This window comes from Ambystoma mexicanum, chromosome 2q (assembly GCF_040938575.1).
Source record: "Ambystoma mexicanum isolate Mex_15411 chromosome 2q, UKY_AmexF1_1, whole genome shotgun sequence".
In the NCBI taxonomy this organism is placed as follows: Eukaryota; Metazoa; Chordata; class Amphibia; order Caudata; family Ambystomatidae; genus Ambystoma; species Ambystoma mexicanum.
In genome coordinates, this window is record NC_090924.1 from 718,242,990 (window position 1) to 718,255,504 (window position 12,515).

Genomic DNA, 12,515 nt, shown 5'->3' on the forward strand with positions numbered 1-12,515 from the left:
CACATTGAGGAAAACATTTGCTGAATGCATCGCCCCATCAGTCACTTCCCATAGAAACACCGGTGCACAGCTTTAGAGCTGGTATTAAAGAATCACTTCCTTGCTCCAAACCCTACAAAGAAGCAGTAATAAAAAAAAGCATGTCTTCTGTGCCAATTGTAACTGCAAACACATTGGGTTTTAAAAGGGTGGACATCGATCAATGGCCCAGTCTGCTTCCACAAATACCTGCGGGTCCAGGTCTCCAACTGGATAGAATTTGACATCCTTGAACATGTCATCTGGGACCTTCAGCTCCTCCATGTCCCTTGTACGCCGCTGTGCCCACCCCCACACCGGATCCTCTGTTGCCTCTTCCCGGGCAGCTAAGCCAGGCGTGCTCTTTCCGCGCCACAGAATGGAGCGCCCCGCCCCCTTCAGCGACCGAACCGCCAGAGCCAACGTGCAGCGTGGCGTGTACCATTTTCCTCAGTTGAGGGGTGGAGTCCAAGAAACAACAGGAAACTAAAGAATGTACGGAACAAGAATTTTCTCCGCTAAATCCTCCATTCATAACACACCGGTATGTTTATTGGTACATTTCATACTGTTTATTTAGTGGGGATGCGTGTTCTTTCATTGAACCCCTGTTGGTACAATTCAATGGTCTTGGCGGACTGAGGCGCTGCCCAACCATACAGGAAAAGAAACAAACTGCGTTACAGGAGGAGGTAAAAAAAAAAAAGGCGCCTTTCAATGGAGCGGGAGGAGCCGCATTCTGGGCACCTCCCCCTGGCTGTCATTTCTGTGTTTAAGCCTTGCCCCTACCTGTCATGGATAGTCACAAACTATAAACACTAGAACGCGGCGGGGTCTGCTTCCTTGATAGTGACATCTTGGGTGTACACTAGAAGAACTGCAAGGGATATCTGTCAGACACAGGAAGAGCTGCTCTGCGAAGGTCCAACTTTCACACGATAGTGTGAGTTGTGTACCGATTCACTTGTCCTGCAAACGCCCTCTCAGGCCGCCTGAAGCAAAGGCGTAACCTGTGGCTAAAGCATGCTCCAAAAACTGCACTGTGCCGTAGGTTCGGGTCATAGTAACCCTGGTTGTGGAAAGTGAGTTACAGCGCTGCAGCTGGTGTGCATTTTTGAGTGACACCGCTGTTAAAAATATTGGAATATTTGAAATTGAAGTTAGCGGAGTCTAACACAGAGTGTAGAGGCACTGGGAGGGAACACACAACTGCTATCTCATCTGCATAAACTCTATTGTCTCTAGAGGCTAGGAGGTCTGTGAGACCGACATCTGGCAACTCAGATTATTTCACAGCAAGAGGCTGGTTTAATTGCTAGCTGCCAAGATAGGCTCAAACTAAATGCACTTACTTACTTTTCAGACCCACGTGGCAGCTCAACCCTGTGTACCTGCACATTCAGTCCTGGGCAGGAAACTGACATGCACGAGCCAGGATTAGTCTGATTTACCTCCCAGTTGTGACCATAGAACAACACCAGAGGATGTGTGCTGAGTCACATGTTGAATGGCCACATGTGCTGTGACCAAGCTAATAGCTCAGCAGTTAAAACATTAATCCCTGATGTGTGTGTTGTCTTTTGCAGCCCTGCTGCATCACCGCCCGGACAGGCCTCCCTGCACCCTAGGGCACAACCACTACCATGGGGCTGGATAGGCCAACCCCATAACACTGGCAACAAGGGATCTACAGACGCGCGCACTGCTAGCTGCCTCCCCGGTTTGCGCGTCTCCACCATCGGGGAGCTGGCAGGGATTTATACCTTAAGCTCTAGGGAGATGATTATTTTGTCCCTAGTGGGGATTTGGTATTCATGGGGAAAGAAAAGGTTATAAGTATTACCTTCTTCCTAGTGTGGAAAATGGAAAATGGCTTGGAAGGTAAAGGGAACCCACTGGGCTCTTTGGTCAAAACAATGCTATTTGTCTAAACTGCCTTCGTCAACTCCCAAGTTAGCACTACCCTGTACAATACTGTAACCTAACGTGGTCAACCTAACTGTACTGTGTAACCTGCTAATATGCTGTAACTAAGTAACCACTGAATCTTCTGTAATCTTGCTTACGTACACCTTCTTGTAACAAGCGCCTCAATGCCTTTGGGCTGCAGCGCGCTATACAAATGTAAAAAAAAAAAAAATGGTGCAGGGGCTTTCATAGGTCCCAGCCCACTGGTAGAAAATAGGACCCGTCTAGATCTTTTCCCAGGTACAGGTGTTAGGGAACTAGAACCTGTCTTGGTTTCTTGGGTATGCGGCCCACTGGTAGGAGAGGTGATATTAATCCACTCTTTCCAAGATGTAACAACTGTTAGGCTAACGTTTACTGTATTCATGTGGGATCCCCCGCTCGTGGCAACTGAATCTGTTCCCACCTCTAACACCATATGTGAGGAGTCAGAAATGAGGGGCGGACGCAAAGTTTGCCTACCCTTAACCAAAAACTAAGGAACTCCATCAGAGTTATCACATATGGTTTTTGATTCTTCCTTCTGACAGTAGTGATATTCGGAGAACCAAGAGTCAAGAAAGTCTCTGGAGTAATCTCCCTGGTCACAGTAGTGATACCGAGAGAATCAAGAGTCAAGAAAGACTCAGGAGTAATCTCCCTCGTCAAAGTGTTGAGACCCAGAGTACCAAGAGTCAGGGAAACCTCAGGAGTGATCTCCCTCATCACAGTGGTGATATTCAGAGAACTAAGAGTCAGCAGAGCCTCAAGAGTATTCTTCACCACAGTAGTGGTATCCAACAGTCAAAAGAATCTCAGGAGTGATCTCCCTTGACACAATAGTGATATTGAAAGGTCTAAGAAACAGGAGTGCATCTGGAGGAATTTCCCTCGTCATATTGACAATCTAAATAGGGTCCTTGACCACAAGAGCTATCAGGAGATAATCCTCATAACATCACAAGACAGGTAAGAATTGTCAGAACTGAAAAGCAAGCTTTCAGAAGTCCTTGTGAAGAGACCTTTGAGGACTATTGTCAAAGAATATCCCAAAACATCCCTCAAGGCTGTGTGAGGTGGTTCAGGAGAAATTAGTCATTCTCCTGACCATACTCTGTTGAATCAGAACCTAGAGCAAACGATTGATGAGAAAGAGATAAAACACTGTGCCAGTTTATCAGGAGAAGGGAGACATTCTTGTGGCCCTATGTTTATTTGAATGCTGAATCTTTTTGTAGACTAGTGGTAGGGTTAGAGTAGGTTTCAGAAATTTTTCATTTGGACAATAACCCTGACGATGAGCACCCGAGTTATAGCTGGTTAGGCAGGGATAACCCTTTAGGGATAGGTAGCGGTAGGACCTTTTTCTTGGTATTTAAAATAAAACTTTTTGAAACATGTCACCTCTTTGTCCCACTCCTTACTCCACCACGCCACACATAGGATATAATGTCATGTTGTAGTATGCACCACACCCCATCATCAAAAGGATGACAATCTGGGCCACAACGGGCCCAGCCTCCTCTTTCTGGCTTATTCACTTGGAGGTCAGACAGCAGCAGCCAGTGTCCCACCCGCCTAGTATTTTCAATGACAACAGAACACCCTCTGACAGTGGCGATCAGAGGCGGCTGACTGCTGACAGAAAGTGTTGCCATGTTTTTGCAGACTTCCCAAGATTCATGGTCTGTCATCAAATCCTGAGAGTACTCCATTGCATCAAGACTGTTGTATCCTCCCATAAGGCAGTGTTAATGATTTCAATCAGGCGACAAACACCTTGGTCTTGGCCTAGTATGTAGCACACAACTGAGATGCTTTTCTCCTTATTTTATGCAGTTTCAATTTGAGATGGTACACAACTCGTATCACACCCCCTTTTCAAATACCCCGGGTCACAATGGACCATGAACCAGGCTGGTTGGTGAAATACAATATTTATTTATTTTAAAATTCTAAAGAAATCATACAATTTTTAATATGGGGCAGCAATCACCAATGGAGTGATAATTACAATGAGATTCTAAGCAATGCACTTGGTTTAACCTTCTAGTGGAACATATACAAAACACCAGGGAATAGTAGCACTTTTTGATTTAGGAAAGATAGCACCCAAGTTAGGATCTCTCCCTGCAATGTTCCCTCAACCCACAAATAATCAGCAGGTAATTGGGAATAAGAGGCAGGAAACAGAATCAAAATCCGACCTTTCCTCCCCAAATAAGAGAGAAAAACTTTTAAACCCCTTGCAATGTTATCAAATGACACTTGGAAATGGACAAATAAATAATGAATGTGTGTTAAAAACCTTGAAACAAATACAATTCCTCACTAAAGCAACAATACAGAGGTACTAATAATCACAAACAATGGATTACCAAGAGCATACAATTCGAGAAATGAGTGGAAAGTTCAAAACGGATTGCAGCCAACTGACACGTGTAAAAGTTCAATTTCCTTTCAATTTCTGTGTAAATTTACTCAAACGTTTTTGGAAAACAAAGCGGTCAAAATGAAGACTTCAGTTTTGAAAGAAAGGCAAATGTTACTTGAAATGAATTATCTAGACTATATTGTTGAAGAGGAACACAGTAAGCACCAAGGTTGATTTGCGAGGTCAACCTTACCACCCCAGTGCTCAACCCTTACAATAAAATATATGGAAATTAGTTGGATTACTCGAAATATAACTAAGGGCTTACAGTTTTCACCAGACAAAAATGAAAAGAGAGATGGCTCTAGCACTAGAATCAACGGCAGGGTTGCACAGATAATTCTGGCTGTTTGAACAAGTTTTCAGGATAAGGATAGGATGGCTTAGAGTGTGGGATAAGGACAAATGCAAGACAAGATAGACTATGGATTTCTATGGGGTAGGGATTATACTTAAAGTCCACTTTCAGTTTGGGATTTTTGGACCGTCAATAGAACACAAGCGCAGACACTGATAAACGCCTCCACAACTCATGAGTATGTTGAGAATCTAAGAAAACACCTTCAACATGCTTTTGCGTATGCTCAGCGGAATCTGGAAAGATCTGCTGAGGGTATGAAGACTCAATATGATCTAAAAACATCCAAAAAAGAATACCAAGTAGGAGACAGGGTCTACTTGTACAATTTCCTTAGGAACCAGACCAAAGAGTGTACATTTTTACCAAGCTGGCGAGGGCCTTTTGAAATTGTAGATAAAATCTCACCTGTCGCCTACAGAATTCGCCTCCCCAAAGGCGAATTGACAGAAGAAAAATGGGTCCATATTAATCAGTTAAAGAGTTGTCACCCTAGGCACACTTTACAACAAATTGAGGAGCCCAGAGAAAATCAAGTAGAGGAGACATCCGAAACATGAGAATATATCAATTGTCATTGAATGCCTGCGTATGCCACTGCTGTCAACCCGATTGGAGGGCAGTTAGTGGGAAATTGTAGTAACCGGTTTGTGTTTTCGCCTTCACTACAAAGGAGGACCTCCTTGAGGACATGGAAAGGAGAAACTGAAGGGAACCTGGGGTTGTCGCTCAACACCATAAAGGAAGATCCAAGAGAAAGCTGTGGGTGTCGTTCCATGTTCCAACGAGAGGCAGCGAGAGGATTGTGACACACCGCTCTCTGATGGAAGAAGGACTCATACCTGATGTATCCTGCATTGCCCCATTGAGGAATCCCACTTGCCTAATTCTCCCTCGACTTGGAATCTCAGAAGAGTCGGGGGGATATGTGGGATATATTGACCCAACTCAGCTGGGCTTCTCCACATCACAAAGCTGGATTTCAGCAGAAACAGCAAAATAGCTGCACTGGCTTCTGTGAGCTCCATGGCCTCAAAACTGCATTTTGCAGCAACAAAAAGATGGCTGCACCGTCTTGCCAAGCACACATTGGGCAGGATGGAACAAGGGGACACACTGAGGGAGAGTGCCAGTGTGTTCTGACATATACAAATGGAATAAAGTGAAAAAGCAGCGTTGCTTTGCTGCTAGCCCAAAATCCCCAGTAAAAAGGAAACTTTTTCACCTTTAAAATGATGCTGCTGACGCTATTTTCATTTGCTCTTCCTTAAACTACTGTTATTAATAAGGCCCTGCCATGCCCAATATATCCCATTGTGCATCAGCAAAACCAAGCATGATTTCTAATTGACAGGCCCTGTCAAACCAACTCTGTGAAAAATCAACCAAGGAACTTCACTTTTTACCGCACGGGGAAACGCGTTCATTTTCTTCATAAAGTATCAAAGATCAGTAGTTCAAAGGAACTCCAGCTATCTGAGCAATGTCAATTTCAATGCATCTGTGCTTCAAACCAAACTCTGGCATACAAGAAAATAACTATGGCTGCAAAACAGTGTGGGAATCTGATGAAGATGCAAAACTGAATTTAAAAAGAAATGCCAGCTTGCACCACACATGTAAAAAAAAATGGGCTTTGCAAACGAAAGGAGAAAAATGCCCGTTTTAAAAAGTACAACTGTTGAATGAAAGCCTTCCATTACCTAGCCATGTGAAGGGGTTGGTTGCTGGTGAAAATACACAATTGGGCTATTTTATTCCACATTCCTGTTTTAATTCAGGACCAAATATAAGAAAATAAAGGGTTTAAACTGCCTGGGCTGGGTTTTGCAAGCTCTCAAAAACAGGTTATTTCAGTTGGCAGAGCTAAGGCTTCCCCCAAAAGAAAGGGAACCACCATAAACTCACAGCAGATACTAACACCCCAGTGATAATTACTAGGTTGGACAGAATCTGGTCTGGGCTGAACCCCTGACAATGGAACTCCCAGACCAAGGAAGTATGAAGTGGGGAAGGGGCAATAAACCTTCAATCAAGCTGGGAAACCCCCACCTAGCTCTGGAGAAAATGACATTTGGTGGCAGCTGAAGAGAAAAATAAATGGTCCAGTGACGGACAAAGGACTGCCATTTGTTTCCAAAGAGTATTGATTAAGAAAAATGTAAAGACTTTTATCTCTGCAGCAAGACTTTGTAAACATGTAAACATGTTGCAGTTTAAAAGTGATTTTGTGGGGTATAATTTGAGACATTGTAGAATTCACTGACACCTTGGCTACAAACATGGCAAAGAATAGGGGATTATAAGAAAAGTATCCATGATCCAATTTGCGAATTTTCATACTTACCTCCCTGATAATCCACACACGTGTATAAAGTTACAGAATTTTGGGCCAAATCTTTCATACTCAAAATTATCAAAAAGTATTAGAAGGGCGAAACAATGTCTCACAGATTTCAGAGTTGTAGTGGAATGTTCTGCATAAAATATGTAACCTGTTTAAGTAAGTTGCGAAGAGAAAGTGAAAGCCAAGGCAGCAGAAACACAACGCGGTTGTGTTTCCATGCCGGGGAGCCCGAAAGACCCATAGGGGAAAACAGCTTTAGGCAGAAACACCACAGAATTTAGCATTTCAGAAAACAACCGTGTTGTGTTTCTGCCTAAAGCTGCTTTCCCATTTGGGGCTTTCGGGCTCCCTGGCATGGAAATACAACCGTGTTGTGTTTCTGCTGCCTTGGCTTTCACTTTCTCTTCGCAACGTACATAAACAGGTTACATATGGGGAGCCCGAGAGCCCCAAATGGGAAAACAGCTTTAGGCATAAACACTGCAGCATTTAGCATTTCAGAAAACAACCGCGTTGTGTTTCTGCCTAAAGCTGCTTTCTCATTTGGGACTTTCGGGCTCCCCACGGGGAGCCCAAAAGCCCCAAATGGGAAAGCAGCTTTAGGCAGAAACACAACGCGGTTGTGTTTGAAAACGCTGCGGTTTTTCTTTCCAAGTTTCTCAGGCTCCTCCGAGCCGGAAAGAAAAACTGCAGCGTTTTCAAACACAATAACGTTGTATTTATGTTTGCGGTAGCTTCAAAAGCTACCGCAAACATAAATACAACGTTTTTAAAGCTGCGGTTTTATTTCTAAGTTTTCCAGGCTCCTCCAGCCCGGAAAACGTAGAAAAAAAACACAGCTAGTGCTTATTTTTTTAAAAATAAATAGCACTTATCGAGATGCAGCTGCAGCTTTTCTGCCTGTAGTCTCCATTCTGCGTCCTCCGAGTCCCGGCACCAATGAAAGAAAAGCCAGCCAGTGGTAGCTTTTGTTTACTACAGCTGGCTGGCTTTTCCTTCATTAGTGCCGCAAAAGCAAGCACAGCGGCGGGCATCCATTTCACAAAATGGATGCCCCCATGTGCTTCCTTTTTAAAATTTTGAGCTTCATTTTCTCAAAATTGTACATAGGGACTTAAAAAAAAGTGCCAATCGATTTTTTTTTTATTATTGCCCATCTTTTTTTGCAATACATTTTTTTGGGCGAACCATTCCTTTAACCATTCCCAACCCCGGCTGTTGGAGATGGTGTACATATGCGTCAGGATTTTGCAGTTTCTGTCCTCTTTTAATTTTTAATTCAAGTGGGAATAGTCGTGTCCGTCCTGGGATGGTGACCTCCTCTCCAATTTGAACTTCAACTGCATATGGCAGCAATTGGGCTGACTGAAATGCTTTTTCTTAATCATCAAAGTCCATGGGATTACCCCCTAGTCGGGACCAGGCTTTGTAATTTATTAGGTCCAAGTTAATGGCAAAACGATTGAGAATGTCACCGCATAAATAGAATGCAGCAGGGACATCTTGCACGACCCAACAATTATGTATTATGCTAGGCAGGAGATGTTTGGAATTGGGAGTTTCCCAATTTCCCATTTCCCACTTATCGATCAATTTAAATGTGGGAATGGCTGGATCTTTTGGGAGCTTTCGGAACATGGCTTCGCTGATGAAGTTCTTACCGTTGTTCACACACACTCGGGCGAGAACATCCCCCTTCCCCTCATTTAACTGAATAAGGATGAACAACTGTTCTCTACTTTTCTGAATGTCATCTAAACCTTGAGCTGGTTTCTCATCACTTTTGACTATGTAATTGGGATTTTCAGATTGTGAGATGGTATAGAATTTCAAAGTCTTTCCTTCCAATGTGGAATGCCACTTGAAACTGAAGGAGGATTGATTTTCAGGAATGGAGAGGAGTTTCCATCAACAGTTTGTTGTCCTACAGCAATTACTGTCACGTCAGGTATTTGATTGTTCTGGAAATTAAACTCAATATGATCAGGTTTTTGTTCAACCATGTGGCATGTGCCATTTAAACTAACATGGTTGACACTCTGTTTCAATTTTATTGGCCTGTTAGTCTGAGTCCAGGGGACCTTGTTCACACAGTCAATCAGGCAGGACAACCTACGCAGGATGTCATTCCCTAGTAGACAGGGTGTGCCCTCTGGAGTCACGACTATGACCGGATCTTTTCCTTTGTGTCGCATGATTTTTATTTCCAAATCCGCAGTCCCCTCGACAGGAATTTCATTGCCATCGAAGTTCTGGAGTTGTCCAGGAAGAGGGGTGAGAGGGATCTGGTATCTCTCCCCCCTTCCTGAATTTAGCTGCTCCAAGGCCCTTTTTGACAGAAGAGTGGCTTGGGATCCAGTGTCCACCAGCGCCGAAAATGTACATTGCCCTTGCACTTGGACCGGGGCATAAAATCTACCCTCTTTCTCCTCCAGTGGGCAAAGGTAATGTGCATTTTGGGCAAGCTGCGTGGTCAATTTCCTTATTTTGGACTCTGACACAGGGGTAGTTTGGCCATAATCAGGTGTTGGAATTTGGGAATCTGAAAGACAAATTTGACATTCTGATATTTGGGGAGTTTTGGGCTCCCCTTTTTCTGATTCTGGGCTGCCCCCTGCCCCCCTTTTCGGAGGAAGCCACCAGAATTGATTCGGGAAGTTTGGGAATCGTCTTTTAATGCTTGATTCCCTGGTGCTCATTCTGGGGTTCCAGGATAGGCTGTCATGAATCAGTCCCCACATCCACCCAGTCTTCATTTAGCTCTCTTGGGACCCATTTTTCTTTGGGAGGAGTTCCCCCGTCCCTGAAGGAGAAGATTTTTTCCCAGAATCCTCTAAGGACTCTTCCCCTTCAAACTGGAGGACACTAACTTCCTCCACAAAATCGGCCTTTTTAAGGTCTTTATTTCTCCTACCCACCCTCTGTTCTCTGGGTTGCAGATTTTCGGGGGCAAGAGATTTTTGTTCCGGTTCCTCTGTGTCCAGGGGCTTTTCACGAGTAAGGAAGGAAGCTTCCCCTAGGGCTTTATACCCCCCTTTCCCCTGTGCCTCCTCCTATGGAACGGGTGAGTTGTCAGGTTTCTCTCCCAGTCATTGTTCCGGGCTACCAGACCCTTGGTTTGTGGGGTTCTGAGCCGCCATGTTCATCTGAGGGTTCTGCTGTGCCCTCAACATGCGACCCAGATCCTGTGTTAGGTTCTGGACCTGGCGCTCCAGTTGGGACACCCGTTCCGGCTGGTACAGGGGTCTCTGTTCCAATCTAGGTGGATCCCGGGAAGGACAACTATCCCTTCTCCCGTAGTACCCTGGATATTGTGAATTTTGGTAACCCTCCACCCTTGGCCTCCTCTCTCCTGGATTGGGTTGTCTGGTTTCCTGAAAGCAGGAAAAGAAAGGAGGGTTGTCTTGCAGGTTGGGGTTTTGTGAGTACCGGGGGAAGAAACTTAACCCAGCATTTGGGGAATTACTGCCCTCCTGGGGCAAGTTAGGAGGGGAGTTTCCCGGGGCAGTACTTACCTGAATGGATCCCTCCCCCTTGGGCTGGGGGAGTCCATACATACCCCATGATTGGTTGGTTGCCCTTGTATCGGGGACTGATATAATCAGAGGAGTTAGGGGTCCCATTAGTGGGATTACCTCCCTGACTGCTACCTGTTTGTGACTGGCCTGAAGGCTTTTTGGGTCTCTGATTTTGCTGATTTTGTGTAGGTAAAGTTTTAGGCTCCCCCATCTCTAGGTCTAAAATGGGGGCAACCTTCACCTCCGCCACCTTAGCAGCAGCCGGGGATGTTGGCTGGCTTGGGGTTTTTGCCCAGACTTTTATTTTCTGCAGGTTTTTGGACTTCATAAATGTGGGTCGCCTGCTCTATGACCCAGTCCAGAGATCTTTTATTGTGGAAGTCCCTCACCAGCTGGTTCATAATATACTTTGGGAGAGCATGAAAGAAGGTGGTTACAAACTCCCTGCTATCCGTGCGCATCCTCCTAGTGGTTTGTGCAAGGGCGCGTTTGAGCTCCTGCACAAATTCTCGTGGGGTCTGATCTTCCCCGCACTGCAGATTGTAGGCCGCTTTGCGAGCCTCTTGGGGGTTTCTGTGGGCGGAAAAGTGTTTCAAGATGGCCGCCCTGTAGGTGGACCATCTTGAATGGTTCTGGTCCTCCAGTCCAGCAAAGAAGCTGGAGTACTCAAGGGAGAATGTCCATTTAACATAATCTATGCAGGTCTGGTTGTCTTTAAGGTGAAAAGTATCCATCATCTGCTCATAGAGTTCCAAGTGTTCCCAAACAGAATATCTTGCATTTTTATGGTATGGGGTTATGAAACTCCTAATGGCCTTAATCTGCCTAATGGGGTCTTTTGTCATAACTCTCTTGAGTTTGTTTGCCTTCTTTGGCTTAGTCACCCGAGTTCAGTCGCCCTCAGAGGCGCTACTACTTGATGTCCGCTCATGATCATCTAGGCGCTCCCTGATTTTGTGAGCTTGAGAATGGTGGGGCCTAGTTTCTCCACTCCTGTGGTGCACAGGAGAGTAGTCTTCTGACCCCTCCCTGCTCCCAGGGTTGGCAGAGTATTCTCTCCACTGCCCTACTTGGGTAGAGGTCTTTGGGATGCTCTTTTTGGGCCTTATTTCATTTGGTATTTCATCAAATTGAACCAACTGGTCCCTTGTAAGGTTGTATTTCTTTGGATCTAATTCCCTGACTCTCCCCTCATAGGAGACTTCCTTGTCAGAGACAACAGAATTAATGTTTGGGTATCTATACAGGGACGCCCGTCCATCCCTTTCCGGGGGGCTCTGACCTGTCAGTTCCATCATGCTTGGTCTATTAAATTCTGATGGTCTCATGGTTTCCGGCTCATGTTAACCGGCAGCCATGAAGTCAGCAGTGCACAAGTATTAAATGGGTTTGAGTCCCTTAGTACAGAGGTTATTGTAGTATGATCAGGGGTTGCCCTGTCCCTCTCTACCTGTTCAGGGTCCCTCCATTTAGGATTAAATCTAGCACCCTCTTTCTCCAACCTTGCTAGTTTCTCCTTCTCAGCCCCTACTCCTTGATAATAAGCAAATATCTTAGCCTTTGCTCAGCTATCAAGGCTTTACTGACCTCTATGACCCGCTCTTGAGCTACCACCTGCTGGCGGAGCCCCTCTTTCTCCTCACAGAGGGCCTCATTGTCTCTCTGTGCTTGCTGTATGGTTTGGGAATAATGAGACAATTTCTGTTGCAGGAGACTCACCTCCTGAGTTTGTGCATCTTTGGTTTGGGTGTTCTCTTCCAGGACACCTTCTACCCGTCTGGCGTGCTCCAGTAGATTCCCATACTCTGTTTGGAGTTCATTTAGTTTCTGGAGGGCTAACTCACTTCCCTGTAATTCTGTTTTTAAATTGCTTACTTCCTGGCCTAGTGCATC

At 45.1% G+C, this 12,515-nt stretch overlaps 1 protein-coding gene across 1 annotated transcript in view; it reads right to left on the reverse strand.

The window, feature by feature from the left end:
* Positions 1–433, reverse strand: part of PAXIP1 (PAX interacting protein 1) — a 584,896-nt gene extending 584,463 nt beyond the window's left edge. The window contains exon 1 of the mRNA XM_069647937.1: positions 229–433. Within this exon, the coding sequence (XP_069504038.1) occupies positions 229–303 (75 nt within the window). The 5' untranslated portion in view covers positions 304–433. The remainder of the gene's footprint in view (positions 1–228) is intronic.
* Between the last annotated feature and the right edge of the window lie 12,082 nt (positions 434–12,515).